This window comes from Ammospiza nelsoni, chromosome 20, assembly GCF_027579445.1.
Source record: "Ammospiza nelsoni isolate bAmmNel1 chromosome 20, bAmmNel1.pri, whole genome shotgun sequence".
Taxonomy (NCBI): domain Eukaryota; kingdom Metazoa; phylum Chordata; class Aves; order Passeriformes; family Passerellidae; genus Ammospiza; species Ammospiza nelsoni.
The window spans coordinates 2345560-2364159 of NC_080652.1; the positions used below are offsets into that span (position 1 = coordinate 2345560).

The following is an 18600-nucleotide window of genomic DNA, read 5'->3' on the forward strand; positions in this document are numbered from 1 at the left end:
TGAAGGTAGGCAGTTGATAAGGAAAGCTAAAATGACTGAAAAAGCACAGCAAATATATCATGGGGCAGTGAGAAATATTTTAATATCTGTAAAACAAAATAAATTTCATCAGCGGTGCTTATATTGTTGGGAAATGTTAAACCCAGCTGATTGCTGATAACAATGCAGAGAATTAAAACATTTCTTTTCCATTTTTGTGGAGAAGCTGCATGATATTCTCTCAGAATACCTCCCATTGCACTGGTAACCAGGGAGGGTGTTAAACCCAAGATAACATTTCAGAGTATTTTGAAACTTGAGCAACACTGGAACCTGTTTGTTTAAAACAAATTGCCAAAGCAGCTTTCTGAATCCTGGCTGCCAATTTGTAATAAATCTGGGAAGACCAAAGGAGTTCCAGAAGTTTGGGAAAACATAAATGTTGTAGCAGTGTTTTAAGATGGAGAAGGGAGCAGGTAACCAGCGGGCAGTGCAGACTCACCTCTACCACGTTAAAGAAGGAGCATGCTCAGCAATCCCTGGGCTCTGATGGAAAGCAGATCATGTCCAAAAAAAACCACCTCAAATTTAATGGGTTTAATGAGATTTTTGCACTGGTTGCCAAGAGTAGCTGCACTGGCACCATAAATCCGGATCCTGAGGGATGCAGCCCTGCTGTGGACCAAAGGCTGCTGCTCCCAGGGGGCAGAGGAGGCTTTGCCGTGGGAGCAGGGCTGTGTTGGATCCCCTGGCTGATCCCTGGCATGTCCTTCATGCTTTCCTGCTTGCCCCAGCACTGCTGGTGGGCTCTGAGCTGAGAAGCACCCACTGGGCACTGTGGGGGCTCTGATCCTTATGCCAGCCCTGTGCCAGGCTGGCAGAGCCTCCCTGTCCCTGTTGCTGCTCAGTGCTGTGTTCAAGGAGCTGATTTAGAAAGTGCCACCTGATACCCCTCAAAAATAGTCACCAGTGGGAATGTGATCCCTGCACTCTGCAAGCAGAGGGTGAGGAGCTGTGCTCTGACATCAGTGTGGGACAAATCTGCTATTCCCTGGTTTCCCTGGAACAAGCCAGTGGGAGTCAGGGCAAAATCTGACTGGAGGGAGCCTCTGTCTCACCGGGGAGAAGCTTGGGAGAAGCTATTAATAAATTAATGCTGATTCTTGGTTCCCTGAGCAGGCTGGTGGAGTCAGCAGGGTTCAGCTGGGAAAAGAAGCAGCTCTGGAATACCCAAGAGCAGATTATCAAGGCAGTGCATAACAGGAGGATTGACAGTGATTGTCAATAAGATAATAGGAGTTTCTGCCTTGGGATAACGAGGGATAAAGTTTTTCTTCTTCACACAGCTGAGCAGTGGGAGAGGTGGTCCACAGAGGTGGGGGGAGCCTCCATCCTTGGGGGATTTTAAGGCACAGCTGGATAAAGCCCCGTACAGGCTGCTCTGAAATTGGTGCTAACCCTGCTTGGAGTAGGAGCTGGGATTAGATGCTCTCCTGGGGATCTCCTCCAGCCCAAATAATTCTGCAGCTGAGCAACTTGATCTCCTTCTGAGTGCAAGTTAGAGCACAGTTAAGTAAAAGGTTATGGTGGAGCCCCCTGAGAGCAGGGAGGGAGGAAGGTGGTTTAGATTGAGTGCTCTTAATACCCCATCTGTCATCTCTGTGGTTAACATGTCCTGGGGATGGTTGCTATGTGAGACTTTGCAGTGGGAGATTGCAGGTCTTGAGAGAACTATTGCAGACTTTTAGATGATGTATTTTAAGGATTGTTTAAAAAAATAAAAGCTAGAGAGAGATGCCAGTGTTTAGGAACAGTGAAAATGTCATTGTGCTGAGTGTTCTTTGGGCCTGTCAGGGTGGGAAGGAAGCTCTGGAAAGCGACAGTAAGGGACACTGCTGCTTGGGCAGGGACAAGGGAGGAACTTGGAGCTGCTGGTTTGTGCACAATCTTGTTTTCCTGCCACTTCTGTCCTACAGAAACAGTGATGCTGGAGCTGGGAACTGGATCTGCAGCTGAGGGATGTGTATTTTGGAGGGTGTGCTGGAGGCTGCCCTGCCCCTGCTGCTGGGGAATGGCCCTGTCCTGAGCAGGGCCCTGGCAGGTCTGGCTGGGTCATGGCAAGCACTTCCAGGTTCCTTGGTTGAGATGGGCACAGAGTTCCTGTGCCCTGGGTTGGGGGGAAAGCTTTGGTTTGGTTTAGCTGAGCTAAAACCCACCTTGTGGTGCAGTGAATTTGCATTTCCTTATCTTTGGTTTTATCTTGCTAATGGTTTATAATTTTAGTCTTGTTACTTGGATGGATTAAATTACATTTAATGCATGTTCATTTATCCCCAAGTCTGGTTTTGTGACAGAAGTGCTCTGGGCAGTTTCACAAACTGAGGACACCGCACTCCTGTAGGACTGGCTGACAGGCAGTGGGAAAAAGCTGGAGGATTTACTGGCCTTGTGCAGAAGCACCAGCATCTCTCCGGGCTGTGGGTGAGGCAGTGCCTCGTGTTTGAGTCCATGGGCAGAAGCTCCTCCCAGTGTCACATGCTGTGGTGTGGGTGACTGAAATGCTGCTTTTCTCCTAGAATCTAGCTTCACTAGGAGTGAGGTGTCACTTTCTTCATAACCCCATTAAGAAGTTTGGCTACAGCATGGAAAACAAGGCTCAGACTCTCCTCAGCCTCAGGGCAGGCCTGTCCCCACCTCTCAAGGGGGTGACCATGGAGTACACTCAGTCCTTGGTGTTCCCATTCCTCTGCCACTGCCTCAGACTCAGCTCTGTGGTGTCCCTGTCCCACCCCAAGTGCCACTCCTCAATGTTGTCCTTTTGGTCCCACATTCATGTCTCTTGTGACAGGACTCCAATGCCTCCTCAAAGATGATGCTGGAGCCTCTTCCTGTCTCAGTTTCCCTGTTCCTGTGACTTACTTCTCACATGCATCTTGATTAACAACAACCCTTTCACCTAAAATCTGTTTGCTCTTATCTGTCCAGCCTTGTTGCTGCTCTGGACATCACTTAGGGGTGTCGCTATTTCTGCCCAATGTCCCCCACCGTGTTCCAAACATTGTAATGGATTTCTCCTCTTTCTGACCACCTCTGCTGGTGCCTAAATCTCCTCTCCAAGTTGCAGCCCTGCACTTCATGCCAGGATCTTGCTGGCCCTGCCCAGCTGCCCTGTCACTCTGACACAGTGAATTTTGGTGTCACTGTTGGCACTTGGTTTGTCCAGGTGCCATCCACGTGTCACATAGAGACCTCCCCACTGCTGCCTGGCTGATTGAATCCAGGGGGAGAGACACCACACTCAGAGCTCACCTGAGGGGAAATTTGTTGCCTTATTTTCATGGGGCTCCTGCACAAGCAGCATGGCTTGGTCCATCCTTCACCCTCCAGGCTCTGCTGGAGGGGCTGGCCATGTTCTCTGGCCAGCAGCCCTGCTCTGTTTTGTCACTCTTGTGTCAGTATTTGAATTGTAAACTAAGCAGAACATTTTTAAAAGTGAACAGAATTCTTTCTGCTGAGCGTTTTCATTACCAGATTCTGTTTGGTCCAAACCAGAGCTGCATGTGCTCCTGGGGAAGGCTGCTGGGGCTGAGGTCTCTCAGATTAACTCTGAGGCAAAGAGAAATGCTCTACCATTGTTTTGGAGCCAGAAAAATGGAAATCACACTTCCCAGGCTCTTATTTTTTCAAGCATCCGATACTGCCCCAATTATTTGCTTTGCTTCTTCCCCATGGAATTCCTTTCAGAATGGTAGGAGATGCCATCCAGTCCTCATGCTTGTTCCTGGACCTCTTCTGAGGATGCTGTGATTCAGGATAGCCTCTCCTATTGTACACAGAACTGTGTGTGTGATACTCTCTGTGTCTTGTGGAGTTTCTTGGTGTGGCTCTGGGCATCTGGAGTGGGATTCCTGCAGCAAACCCTCAGGTCCCACTCCGGGATAATGATCTGCAAAGGAACCAGTTAAAACAAATGCCTGTTTCAGTTGGGATCTAGAGAGGCTTGCAAACATGCCAGACCTCTGTAATGGATCTCTGGAGGGAGAGCAGGGCCTGGAGGAGCTCCAAGTCCCACCTTCCTCATGCACATCACTGAGGAACAGCTCCCTCCTGTGCTTGCTGAGCCTTTGCTGTGCCCTGGGTCTCAGCCAGCTGCTCCTCTGTGGAGGCATGGGCTGGCTTTTCAGGCATGCTATCTGCTGGGTTTATTGGGGAAAAGTGCCCTCTTTTGCATTTCTTGGTGAGTTTTTCAACAAGTAGATTTTTTTTTTTCCCCACTCTCCCAATGATTGTACCAGGATTTTATTCTCCTGCAGCCAGCTGTTAGCAATTAGCAACTTGATCCAGTCGGGCCTGGGAACAGAGTTTAACACTTTCTTGCCTCTCAGAGGATGTTGCTAATCCTGTTTTTACTGGTTTCAGGCTTGTGCTGTAGTTTTGGCACTTGGTGTGTATGTGTGGGCGGGGTGGGAAGATAGGCATGAGTACAGCAAAGGATTAATGGAGCTGAAAGAAAAGTATTGAGCCATTTACACAGGACAAGTCCTTAGTAAGATGATTCCCAAGTGGTCTGTACAGAGGGCTGTATTTAGTAGCAATTTCAGTGTGTCCTAGCTCTGGGAAGTGTGCAGCTTGGGAATCCAGTCTAGTCCTGGATGAGATTGAGACTCAGCACCAACCAACATCAGTAATTCTTCAAACAGTGATTTCTGCAGCTCCTGAGTGGGGCTGACCCTCCTCCAAAATGTTTCACCCTCTGGAGGGTGAAAACCACTCTTGCTGACCTTGCTTGGCACTGCAGCAGCTGTGAGAGAGCTGAGGAATGGCAATGTTTGCTCCCTGTGTCCATCACCTCTCCCAGGGCTCACTGACAGGCACTTTGGTGATCCAGCACTGGGAACCAAATGTGGTGGGAAAAACAAACACAGCAGAACCTGCACCAGCTGCTGAGGTGCCTGGGCAGGGCTGCACTGCTGGAAATGTTCACCTCTGCCACACACAAAGGTGAGAATTCATGGTACCAAACTGGGGGAGACAGGGCTAGTCCAGACCAGCCTTTCCTTCTGTCAGCAGTTGGAGACATCCCGAGAGGATTCACCCTGCTTGTCTTGGATACCCTTTAGGCAAGGGCCCTGTTCAAAGCCAGCTTTGTAGGCACAGAGCTGCTGACAGGTGAGCTCTGGATCAGCTCTGGAGCTTTCCTTTCCTCTCCTGGAGGCCAGACTGGCCTCTATGGCTGCATATTCCAGTTCTGGTTTGCAGTTCCCCCAAGCCATGCTATTTCTGTGTTCCTGCAGAGGTCCATGTGCCCATCAAGTCCTGAGAAGCCCCTGGTTCTCAGGTGGCACCTACACCTGTCTATGCCCCCCAGTTTGTACCTTTTCTCCAGTGCTGGCTGGGTGGCAGGAGTTGAAATGGTGCTTGGGCATTTCTGTGTGACTTCCCTTGTCCTCACACCTCATCCCTTCCTTCCTCCTGATATTTTACATCCTTATTTAACCACCTGAATGTGGTGCTGATGTGACTGGCTCTGTGGCAGTACAAAAGGTACCATAAAACAAATGGGTTCTTACCTTATGGTGCTTGTTCATATGAGATAATGGAGCTGTTTGTGTTGTGTTTATTCAGTTGCTGTGACACTGGTGGCTGTTGTCATTTTGAGAGGACAAGGGGGCACAGCACAACTATTGTTATCAAAGGAAAGTGCTCATGTTAAGTGTCAGGGTGAGCCCCAGCTGGGCTGTGGGTGCTGTGCTGATGCAGAGGGTGGATGCTGCCCTGCTCTTGATCCTTCTTTGCTGGGCTTTTGGACCAGGTGGGAAACAGAGGCATTTGAACATTTACTGCTGTCTGGGGCTGCTCTCATTTCTTGTTGCAGCAGTGGGGCTTGGGCCCTCAGCCTACCCACAGTCCCTGTTTCAGTGCTTTCCAGCCATCCTTCCCCTTATTCCTGGGCAGGTCAGAGAGAAATCCCTGTGTGCTTTGGTGGAGCCAGCCTGAATCTTGAAGCTCACACAGTTTGCCAGGCTCTGGAGGGAGCATGGGGGTGTGAAGTCTGTGTGGTGTCATTGCCCATTTGAGGGCTCCTTGTTGGGAAGTTTTAAACAAAAGGTGAACAAAAGTCACCTGGGACACATCTCCAAGCTGCTCTTCTCCTTCCAGGCCCTCCTCAACAAGCTCTGGTCACTGGCTGTGGGAAATGAATTAGTAGAAAATTCTTAAAACCTGATAGAAAGTTTACATAGTATGTAAGCTTTGAGATAGGAAATTATTAATATAAATACTATAGGCTAAGATACTGTTGAGAGAGAAATGGAACTAGAAACAAGTTTCAAAGGGTGGCTTTGTAAATAAGACTGATACTTTAGAGAAATAGAATTATGAAAGATGTATTGTAGTAGGACTCACTAGTAAGGGTAATTTTAGATGATTGGCTTTAAGGTATTTATAGCATAGTGTGATTAAAACGGATAGGTTAAGAAATGTTTATAATATAATTACAAAATAATTAATTTCTGATTGTTATAGCGTGACTTATAACATCTGTATTGTATCACCCTTCACTTGAGACTAAAAATAGAATAAAAGTTTTTAAAACACCTCTCAGTTGCCCCTTCTCTAGGCCAAAAAACCCCTTAATCCAACAAGTGGCTGGTTCAGCTTGGGCACCCACAGGAGGGATCTGTGCCAGACTTCTCCCCCATGGTGCAGCTGATCTGGGGCATGGCCAGGGCACCACCACAGGTCTCTGCTGAGCTCCCATCACCTGCTGCAGGAAGGTGGCTCAAGTTAAAGCCTTGGTGTTGGTGACAGGTCCCTTTCTCAGGTCCTGCCACAGGACTGTCTCCCCCAGGGCTGAATTCTCTGCAGTTCCCTTTGCAGGTGCTGCTTTGGGAGCTCCCAGCACACCTTAGCAAATCACCTGCATAAATCAACACCCACCAGGCCTGTCTTCAAACTCTGCCCCAAAACTTCTCTACAAAGTCTCCCTCCAGCTGAGCACACAAAGTCTCCTCTCTGTGGGGGTTGCAGTCTTCCCTGGCATGGTGGGAATCTGTGTTTTCAGCAGCAATTCTTTCTGCTAAGTGTTTTCATCACTAAATTCTGTTTGGTCCAAACCAGAGCTGCATAGGCTGCTGGGGCTGAGATCTCTCAGATTAACTCTGAGGCAAAGAGAAAAGCTCTACCATTGTTTTGGAGCCAGAAAAATGGAAATCACACCTCCCAGCTTCTTATTTCTTTCAAGCATCCGATATTGCCCCAATTATTTGCTTTGCTTCTTCCCCATGGAATTCCTTTCGGAATGGTAGGAGATGCCATCCACTCGTCCTGCTTGTTCCTGGACCTCTTCTGAGGATGCTGTGATTCACTTTGATTCACCTCCTTCCATTCCAGGAGGAAAGGATGGCCTGGCATGCACAAACAGCTGCAGAGTGCTTGGTCAAAGCCTCTTCTGTGGTCACCAGACCCTCCTGCTGAGCTCTGGGCTTGTCTTTGCTTTTGCAGGCTCACCACAGGGATATCACAGCCCCTTCCCAGCCCTGGCCAGGGTGCTCATGCAGGGAGCCAGCAGGAGGCTGGGGCAGGAGGGACCCGGTGATTTTAAGGAGATTTTTGGTTGCCTGGCTGGGCACAGGCACCCAGCATGAGCTCCCCCTCCTGCCTGCGTGTTTGGCTCCCTTCCCAAGAGGGCCCTCAGTTGTTTTTCAGGCTCAGAGCCATCTTTTCTGATGGAATCCAGCAGGGACAGTGGCCAGTAGCATATCCTTAGGAAAGAGAATAAAAACAGGGCAGGCTCCAGTGATTCTAACCCTGATTTAGCTTCTGGGTGTCCAGCAATCTGCAGCTGGGGGGTTTCCCAAGCCAAAAGTTTTACCTTTGAGTTTAAGGAGCTGTGTTCCGTGGGTATCCAGGGCAGCTCAGGGCTGTGACTTGTACAGTTTAATTATGTTGGGTGGAAAAAAAGAGCCTTTTGTTACCAGTCTCTGAGCTAATGGCATCTGATGCTCCTGAATGTATGCATGCACTGCCACAGTGGTGGAACCTTTTATAGCCTCTCCTCCTTCACTAACAAATCCCAACATTCAATGTTGCCTTTTTACTAAAACTCCAAGGATTCTTGAGCAAACAGCTTCGGGTCCTGGCAACTTTACATTTATTGATTTGTTCTGTTTTCTTTTCTCCTGGCATTCCATTATGAGGCAGAGCCTCTAATCTGCCTTCTGTAAAATTATCCTTCAGGATGGAGCCTGCCAAGGCTCTTTGTAGTGAATGTGGGCACACAGAATTCACATAACTGCTGATCTGACCTCCTGTTCCTTTAGGTGTTATCATGGCTTTTCAATTAAATTGCCATTGTTTAGGCCTTTGCTGTTTTCCTTGTTTCCAAACAGGAAATGAAGTGTGCTCACCTGGGTGAGTGCACATGCACTTTTGGCAGCAGTGTGGACGTGCAGGGAGAGATTATTTTCACCCTGCTTTGGACCTTTATCTTAAAACTGTGTGGCAAGCTCCAAGGTGCCTGCTTGGCTACTTGGTGCCAAGGTTTAGGTGGATAAAGCCTGCTTGGACTGCCCGGCTTCATTTGTAGCTGCAGTTTCACTATTTGTTAATTTAGTAAGGAAAATGAAGTGTTGATGAGGGAGAGATTATTTTGAGGGAGAGATTACTTTGCACTGGACTTGTTTAATTGCAGTTAAAAGGGTGCATCCACCCACCCAGTGGCAGCCAAGGGCCTGGCAGATGGATTGCACTGGGAGCTTTAGGGGTGGTGTGGACAGTCAGTGATCACTGGTTCCTCTCTAAGCCTCTGGTCTGGTGATGAGCAGAGCAGGGCTGAGGTCAAAGGCACTCTTGAAGGCAGGGAAGATTGCCCAGCCCATCACGAGGCAATGACACAGAGCAGCCCTGTCCCTGCAGGACTCATCCTCTCTCTTTGCTTTGTCTTTCAGAGATGTAGATGGCAGCTGCTGCCTTTGAAGGACTCGTCTGACCCTGTGCAGCACCTCCAGTTGCTACCATGATCTTCTGCATGCTGCTGCTGGCCTCCCTGCCTGAGCCCTCTGGTGCCGAAGTCAACCCTGGTAGGAGCTGCCAGGCTGGGAGGGGACTCCTCTCCCACCTTCTGTGTGCTCCTTCTCTCCTTTCTTTGCCTCTCCTGGGGATTGAGGGTGAGGGCTGCTTGTAGAGATAATCACTGATGCAGTTCCCAAATGTCCTCTGGGCTGAGATATTCCTGGGCAGCTGTGCTGGGGTGGGACACTCCTGCCAGTCCAAGGAAGGGCCAGGCACATGGATATTGTCCTTTCTGTGCCACCCAGGCCTGTCTTGGGCTCTGAACCTTCCACCTCTCTCACCTTCTGGCTCTCCCACCTTCTGTGTGCTCCTTCTCTCCTTTCTTTGCTTCTTGTGGGATTGAGTGTGGGGGCTGCATGTAGAGATAATCACTGACATATTTCCCAAATGTCCTCTGGACTGAGATATTCCTGGGCAGCTGTGCTGGGGTGGGACACTCCTGCCAGTCCCAGGAAGGCACAGGGACATGGACATTGTCTTTCTCTGCCCACCCAGGCCTGTGTTGGGCTCTGAATTTCCCTCCATGACTTTGGCTGTGTGTCCTGCAGAGCAAATCTCACTCCAGAGTGGCTCAGAGGTTCTGTGCTCGCTGTGGAAACAAACTTCCAGTTAGCAAAGCATCAGCCCCAGCTGTCCTGCCAGCAAGGGGCATTCTGGAGAGAGAAGTGTGGAAGGACAGATTTAAACCTTGCCTGGCACAAAGATAGGATGAAGATAGGGATATGAGCCTGAGTCCCTGTGGAGGACCATTTATCCTACAGCATTTGGCAGGAGACAGTCATGATGGTGATAAGTAAGATAATGGTCTGCAGTGTGTTGCAGAAATTCCTGTAATGAGGTGTTTTGAGTCTGTGAAACAAATGAGTTTAATCCTTTTGCAGCTTGGCTGAAGGTGTGGTGAGGCAGCAGTGCTACCCTGAGGGCCTGGGCTGGCTCTGTTTGTCTGGAGCCCTTTGTGGCTGGCTCTGACCCTGCTCTGGCCTGTGGATGTTTGCAGAGGTTTGAGATTGTGCTGCAAGCAGCCAGAAGTGAAGTGAGGGTTGTGTGGGAGCTCAGCAGCATTCCTGTGCTCCCTGCTGCACAGCATTCCCTGCACCACACACCCCCAGCCTGGGCCTGGGGCTGCCATCTGCTCCTGGTGTCAAACCTCACAGAGGAGAGGGAGGGCAGCAGGGCCAGCCCTGTGCAGGTTCCTTTGGATGGGGGTTGGTGCAGGAGCAGCTCTTCCACACCAGCTCCAGGGAGGCTGGGCTCTGAGCACAGCTCTGTGATCCTGCAGGAATCTTCTGTTGCAGACATCTTCTATGAAAAATCCTTTCCTTAGGATTTTTCCTCCTGAGAAGCTGAGAGGCCTCAGGAACAAAATGTAAACAATGATTATCTGCTGCTGTGGAATGCAACAGGTGCAGCTGTGATTGGCCCATGTTGGTTGTTTCTAATTAATGGCCAATCACAGTCAGCTGGCTCAGACTCTCTGTCCGAGACAGAAGCTTTTGTTATCATTTTTTGCTATGCTATTCTTAGCCAGCCTTCTGATTAAACCTTTTCTTCTATTCTTTTAGTATAGTTTTAATGTAATATATATAATAAAATAATAAATCAAGCCTTCTGAAACATGGAGTCAGATCCTCATCTCTTCCCTCATCCAAGAACCCCTGTGAACACTGTCACAATTTTCCATCCAGAAATAGCCCCCCACACCTCTGAGCTCTGCCTGTGCCATCCTCAGGCAGCTTTGCTTCCTCAGCTCCCCCAGCTGCTCTGGTGCCTCTGCCTGGGGCTGGCCCTGCTCTTCCCACACAGATTCCAGCACCTTGGCCCAGCTGCTGCTCCTGGCTCTGATGCCACAGGCTCAATGGCTTATCCTGCCCTCCTGGTGTGCCCCAGGAGCAGCCTGAAGCACATCCTGCATTGCCTTATAACCCACAGGGGCTGCTTTGGGGCTGGTTTCAGGCCTGTGCATCAGGGTCCTGCTGAGTCTCTTGTCTGCTTCCCTGACAGATGGGCTGGGCCACCTCTGTGAGCCCCAGGCTCTCCTGAGTGCCCAGTGAAGGGTCCTGGTGCCACCTGAACAGAACCCAAGGATGGTTTTGCTCAAGATAGGTGCATTTGGTGAGAGCCTCATGCTGCTGGTTTTGGTGAGAGCTGTGTCCACCTTCAGAGTGCATCCCTCAATGCCAAGGACACTCTGGGTTCTGCTGCCAGCCCTGGGGTTGTGACCAAGTGGGTTTTGTGCAGGCTTGCACAAAGACTCAGTCCCCCAGAGTCCTCCCCAAGCAGCTCTCCATCTGGTACTGCTGGCCAGTGTGTGTCTGACCTTTAAACAAGGTGTGAGCACACAGGACTGCCTCTGCAGCAGCACAAAAAGCACTTTCTGCTCTCACATGCTGACCCCACCCTTTTGGAACATCTCTGTGCACTTACCCACAGCTCAGCAGCAGGTCAGGCTGTGCTGGGCGGTGCTGGGACAGGTGAGATGAAGACAGACGGGGCTGGTTTGGCTCCCAGATAACCTGGATGTGCAGGGTGGGAGCTGTGACTGGGGCTCTGCTCTGGATCCCAGCAGACACCGTTGCTCTGGATCCCAGCAGACACCATTGCTCTGGATGCCAGCACCCCACCATTGCTCTGGATGCCAGCACCCCACCATTGCTCTGGATCCCAGCACCCCACCATTGCTCTGGATGCCAGCACCCCACCATTGCTCTGGATGCCAGCACCCCACCATTGCTCTGGATCCCAGCAGGCACCAATTCCCTCCAGGGAATTCAGGCCCCCTGACCAACCCCAGCTGAATGTTGGTTTGTCCAGGTGCCATCCATGTGTCACATAGAGGCCTCACCACTGCTGCCTGGCTGATTGAATCCAGGGAGAGAGACACCACACACTGAGTTCACCTGAGGGGAAGCTGCTGTCACCCTGTGGGTGATTCCAGGGCCCCCCATCCCTTTGGCTGGGCTGGCACTCAGCAGAGCTTTACCCCAGGGATACCCTCAGCTCACTGCAGCCTCCAGAGCCACTGCTTGGGTATTTATTTGCTTGTGGTGGCCGTGAGTTTCTTCAGCTGGTTTGTTGAACTCATGGGAAGCTGTGGCACTGGAGTGTTTAATAGGTTAAGGATTTATATTCTGTATTTGAACTCTTCTGCCTGACCTTTTGATTCATCCTGGTTCTGGTGTTCTTGGAGACAGCAGGATATCTATTGTTCAATATAAATTATCTTTGTCATATTTCAGTGATCCCTTTTGTAAAGATGAGGCTGCAGATCCTTCCTTCATCATCTGTGCTGCCTTCTCTGCCTTTCGATGGAAGGAAAGAGCAAGAGCTCTATTCCTTATCTGCCTGGCACCTGGCCATGGATACAGGCAGTGCTGTAATGCTAATTCTAGTTTGTTTTATAGGTATTCCCATGATTAAAAAAATTAATATAAAAGCATTAAAATATATGAATTTTAACATTTATTTTAAATATTAAATTTATTAAATAAATCTTTAATAGTTATTACTATTTAAATATTGAATTTTTAAAAAATTGAATATTTTAAATGTTAAATAACCTGGTTCATTAGTGAATGTTGTCACCTTACCAGCCATCTCCTTTACCCAATAATTTAGGAATGCTTAGCACATCACACATTCACTGATCCAGTGCCTAACAACTGCAGGCAAACCCTGTTGAAGCCCCACCCTCTGTTTGCAAACATTTCTATGTCAGATCTGTCTGGCACTGATTCAGCCTGAGGTGCTTTATTCTGTGTAGCGATAACAGCATTCAGGTTTTCATCCCTCTGTCTTGTAGCTTCTGAGCCTGCTGAATGGATTTCATGGAGTGCCAGAATCTCCTGAGTTGGAAGGGACCCAGGAGGACCCTTGAAGTGCAGCTCCTGTTGAGCTGTGTCCAGGTTTGGTACGAGGGTGGCAGGAGATCATCTCCAGGGTCTCTTCCAACCCAGCCCTTCTGGGATTTTGGGAGCCCAGGAGGGCACCCAGGGCAGCCCTGCCTGAGGGAGAGGCAGCCAGAACTGCTCTAATCTTCAGATTTAGAGTTTTCCCAATCATCTCTAATACTCCAGGGCATGTTTAAAGACCGTCAGGAGAGAGAGAACCTCAAGGCCAGCTGGGATTTGTCAGGGTTCTGACCTGGGCAGCTTTTGGGTCTCCATGGCTTGAGCCAGGTGTGTCTGTGCTCCATGGAGGCACCAGGTGTGAGAGCATTCCCAGGCTGGGTGAAATGCTGGCTCCAGTTGAGGCAGGAGCAGGCTGGGATGAGGCAGGATGGATGGACAGGGACTCAGGGTCAGAGGGAACTGCAGCCTGCAGTGCCAGGACAGAGCAGATGTTTCCATGCCTTGTCATCTCTAACAGATGTTTAACTTCTCCCCTGTATCTGCACTGCTAAAGGTAATAACTGTTCCCGTTTGAGCACAAGTCAAGCATCCACTTTGTTCCAGGGGAAGAAAAATCTTGGACAAAAGCTTCCTTTTTATGTCATATCATTATTGATGAATAATTTCCCATTGTAAAATGGGGCCATTCAACAGTAACTATAATATGATACATGAAATATGATACATGAAATATGGTATATATGATATATATTATATGATATATATGATATTATATATATATTGTAGTATAATTATTAATAATTATATATTATATTGTATGACATATTATAGTATCTAATATAATTATATAATAATAATGTATTTGGGATTTCATGCTCTTAAAATGTTTCTTTGTAAAGTTTTTGCTTTGCTGAGCTCTGAATGATACTGTTAGTCTAATGCATCACTTTTATAATTTCAATTTGTGGTAATTATGATGTATTTTATCCTTTTTTTGCATTCTTTTGCATTCAATTTTTTTTTTTTTTTGCATTCTTCTTGCATTTTAGCATTACCATATTTATTCTCTGGATGTGACAGCCTTTTAATTAAACTTGCCTGGTGATTTTCAAAGGGATGAGTGCTGACCTTTGTTGTTTGCTTGCCTGTGTTGCCCTTTGCAGCCATCTGTCGTTACCCCCTGGGGATGCACGAGGGCACCATCAGGGACGAGGACATCACAGCTTCCAGCCAGTGGTACGACTCCACAGGGCCCCAGTATGCACGGTGGGTTCACCTCTCACTCCTCATTTCATCCTTTGTTGGTACAAGGGTCTCCTCAAGCCAGGTCTTGTAAGCTTTTGGAGATGTATTTCACACTTAAGATAGCTCAGCTACTTTAGAAGGCATCAAATCAGCAGGATGGTTTTTGTGGTAGAGTTTGAAACAGAAAAATTTTATTAAAGGGCAAAATAACAAAACTCTTTACAGAGAAAAACTAAGCTAGGTGCAAGAGGGTTTTGCTCCTAGTAAAACACTTCACAGAAGTGATTGGTTTTATTGTTCTCTTTTTTTTTCTAGTAAATTGCCCAGGCAAAACTTTTTAGCTCCTATCTAATTAGCTATCCTGAAGTTTAAAGTGAAGTCCCTTAAGTCCTATGAGGTGTCTTTTTCACTAATTAAAGAGAAAAACTTTTGAGCTTTTTTCCTTTTTAAGAAGACAAAAGATAGTTTTGTCACTCTGTCAACAAAGAGCACATTCTTACACTTTTTTTCCCCTAGATACCCAAGATGTGGTGGAGGAGGAAGATCCCCCACCCTTAAAACCTTGTTTGCTGCTTTTTGTATTTAATCTGGGTAGTGCACAGTGAAAGGCCAGGGGGCCATGGCAGTGCTCACAGCTGTGATACAGGAAATTCTGGTTAAAGATAAAAGGAAATATTCTGGTTAAATATTAAGGGAAAAAAATCCTTCTCCATGAGGATGAAGTGGTGGGAGGGGGACCCAGAGAGGTGGTGGTGTCTCAGTGTTTGGGGACTTGGCTGTACCAGGCCTTGAGGAACACAGGAACTGCCCTGCTGTGAGCAGGGGATGGGACTGCAGGCTGAGGCTTGCCTCTGAGCCCATCTTTCAGTCACTCTGAATAAATCTCCAAAGGATTTGTGACTTACAGGTCAGCCAGGGACAGGGCCTCTGGGATTCTCATGCAGTGCTTTAAACTAAATCATAGGAAATCCTTTACAAGGATGAACTTTTCAACAGCATCCTATTGAGGAAATGGGCTGTGCTTACCCTGCCTCAAAACCCTTGGAAATGCAGAGTTAAGGAATTGTTAAGCAAGCAGCTAAATTATTTTCTTCACTGTCAAGGAAGCCTACAGTTTTTGTCATAAGCTTTGCTTTTCTTTTTTTTTTGGTCATTTTATTTCTCTCAAAGTTAACTGATGTTTCATAAAAGGATTGTAAATGTGAGTTTGCTTGGAATGGCTTGTAGTGGTGATATCAAACATTCCTACAGCTTTGGTGCAAGTCAGACCGAAATTTCAGATTGGTTATGGTACTTATATTTTTATGATAAATTCAGGCTCTCCAAAATCATAAAATTCTCCTAGTGCTCAAATATTATTTTTTCTTAGTCTGTGGTAGAGCAGTGATGCTGTGTACTGTGTTTTTAATAGTGTTTGAGCAGGCCTGAGGGTCTGAAAGCTGGGAGATTTTTTCCTCTGAGTGTGGCTTATTTCCAGTGCTGCAAACACTTTGGGCATCCCTTTCCATCTCTTACCATCCTGTCCTTGCTGGATGTCCACAGGGTGAAGGCATGAAGCTGATCTCATGTGGTGAGAGGTCAGAGCTGTCCCATGCAGGTGTCTGTCCCTGTCACTCCAGTCACCCTTCCTGCCTTTTTTGGGGCTTTACTTGTTATTCCAGTGTAAGAAAGTCCTGCACCAACAGCTGACCAGCCAGAGATGAAAATCTTCTCTGGCCTGAGCCTTGACCTTCAGTGTCTCCTCCTGGGTACCACCTTCCCTGCTGCCCTCACTGATCCCATCAGCTGGAGATGGGGTGCTGTCTGAAAGCCAAGGGCACTTCAGGGGCTTGTTGTTGGCTAAGAAATCCCTGTGCTAAAAAACCCACACATTTTTGGTGTGCAGATAAATTTGTCACAACTACAGCTCTCACAATGTTCAGCAGAGACCTTCCCCCCACCCTCCTAGCAGCATCCTACACCAGCAGCTCCGATGACTGCAGGAAATGTGAAATATGCATTGGAACGACCCAGAAAAATTCCAAACAGATCTTTTCTTGCTAAAATGTATTTTTAAGATGGCTCATCTTTGAGCTTTGTAGAGCTGCAGGAGGTGGTCAAGCTGAAGTTCAGGCCTTACCATGTGGGGTTTAGGAGCAGTGAGGATGCACTTGAGCAACAAGGTGCTACAGAGCAGCCAGCAGTTCCAGGGTTGTTTCTGATCAATGTGGAAGTCCATGTCTGGGAGAAAAACTGCTCCAAGTAGTAAATGACAGGTATCTGGAACTGAGGAGTTCTGTATAGGGCAAACCTGTAGGATCTGAGTCTCAGCTGACCATTATTCCAAAGGGCAGAGGTATTTGGTAGCCACTGCTGGTTTTGTTGCTTCCTCCCAATCCTCAAAGTTGTGCATGGGAAATCTGACTCCTTTTAACGTGTGCCATTTTCCCCTCAGGTTACAGAGGGAAGAGGGGGATGGAGCCTGGTGCCCAGCTGGTTTGCTGGAGCCTGAAGATGTGCAGTTCCTGCAGATTGACCTGCACAAGCTGTTCTTCATCACCCTGGTGGGCACCCAGGGCCGGCACGCCCGCGCCACGGGCAAGGAGTTTGCGCGCGCGTACCGCATCGACTACAGCCGGAACGGGGAGCGCTGGATCTCCTGGAGGAACCGCCAGGGAGGGAGGGTGAGTGAGCCTGGGGCACCTGGGGCTGCAGGGCACAGCCTCCTCATCCTGTAATTGTCTGCTTTGGAAAGCCAGGTGTCTGCTAAGAAAAGCAGGACCCTCATTTGAAATGGAAAAAGTAAACCGCCTCCCTTGGAATTTTTTGTTATAATTTTGAAATTAAGGGGCTCTCAGGCAAAGATATGGGAGTAAGAATAACAGTTCTTCACTAGGAAAATTAAAATACAAATGTAGTAATACAAAACAGCAGAAAAACCCCCACTGCCAGACTCAGAACAGTCCCTGTCCCCTGTGTGTCAGGGCGGTGTCCCAGCCCCATGCCATGGGGGCTCAGCCCTCCTGCAGTGCCAGCTGTGGCTCTGCTGCAGCAGGGATCCTGCACAAGGGGGGAGTTTTCCTCTGCAGCTCCAGGGCTGCTGCAGATGGGCCTGGGCTCCCTCTGGCCATGCAGGGCAGCAGAAAGCTGCTCCTCTGGCAATGCAGGGGGCAGAGGCTGCTGTGCTGTGCCAGGCTCAGATTGGATCCAGGCAGGAATGCTTGGCTCCTGCCCTGGGCGCAGCATCTCCCCATGGGATGCTGGCATTGGATCAGCCCTGCAGGGACACTCAGTGGCCATGGACAGCAGAGATCTCCTGGAGGGAGGGTTGGCTGTGGGAGAGATAAAGAAACAACTGCCCCATGGACAGCAGAGAGCTGCCCCAGCTCTGACAGATGGGGATAGAATACAGAGCCCCAGCCACACCTTGTAACCTGAGACATCAATGCATTCTACTCCATCCTGGCTCTGCTCAGTTCTGTGCTTGCTGTGCATCATCTGGTCTCATCCAGCAGCCCTGCATTGTTCCTGACATGGGGAGCACTGGGCTCAGCAGTGGCCAGGACTGGAAACTCCTGCTGGGTTTGTCTCTCACACAGTTTGGGTTTTCTGGCCCTGAGTAAGGGCATGCTCAAGAGCAGCAGCTGCAGGATGTGGAGTTGCTACTCAAGGTGCATCACCTCCTTTGCTCCTCAGAAGATGGGCAGGATTCTCAGCTCCTCTACTGTGGAGCTGATGCAAGGGTGCTTTTTTCTGAGGGGGTGTTTGAAGTTTTCTTCTTGTCCATGTCCCCTGACCTGATCCCCCAAATCAGGAGAACTGTGGCTCTTCACTCCCTGTCTGTGCAAGTCCCAAACATCACATGGGTGTCCTTCTCTTAGACACTTGTTTCTAAATTGGCAGCTGCCAAGCAGATGATTGCTTTGGGATTTAAAATTGGAGAGGGTGGCAGGGAATTAAGGAGTTTCTGGGTGTCTGATGGCAGTGTTTGGTGTGTGGATGTTGAGGAGGAAGGAATTTAGAGAGTAGGAAATGTGCTGAGCCCCACTCAGAGGCTTCCCTGCTCACCACAGTTGTCTCATGCTGTCTCCACACCTGCACAGAGCTGGGGCTGTGTTCATAACCTTTGTTAAATTCCCCTGGGACTCTCACCTGCTGCTGTCTGACCTGGTCACTTTGCCTTAGGCTGCCTTGTGGAGCCTGAAGACCTGAGCCAGACTAGAGAGGTACTGGATGCGATGTTTTTTTTGCACTGAGGGTTCTCTGGAAGCCCCAGGAGAATCTGCAGTGCAGTATTTGGTGACAGCTTTTATCTTGTTGATGAGTTATCTGCTCACCCAGACCTTTGATCAGCTGTTTGCCATTACCATTTTATTGCCCATCCCTCACATTTTGGTGCATGCTACAAAAGCTGTTTGTGGGGTGGGAGGGGAAGTCAAAATAAACAGTGGAGAGTTCCCAGGACAATGGTGGCACT

General features: G+C 48.7%; 1 protein-coding gene across 3 annotated transcripts in view; it reads left to right on the forward strand.

Moving 5' to 3' along the window:
• Positions 1-18600, forward strand: part of LOC132082312 (discoidin domain-containing receptor 2-like) — a 64313-nt gene that overhangs the window by 18333 nt on the left and 27380 nt on the right. For all 3 annotated transcript variants that reach the window (XM_059486537.1, XM_059486535.1, XM_059486536.1), the window contains exons 2-4: positions 8928-9059; positions 14063-14165; positions 16579-16807. In XM_059486537.1, the coding sequence (XP_059342520.1) occupies positions 8996-9059; positions 14063-14165; positions 16579-16807 (396 nt within the window). In that variant the 5' untranslated portion in view covers positions 8928-8995. The remainder of the gene's footprint in view (positions 1-8927; positions 9060-14062; positions 14166-16578; positions 16808-18600) is intronic.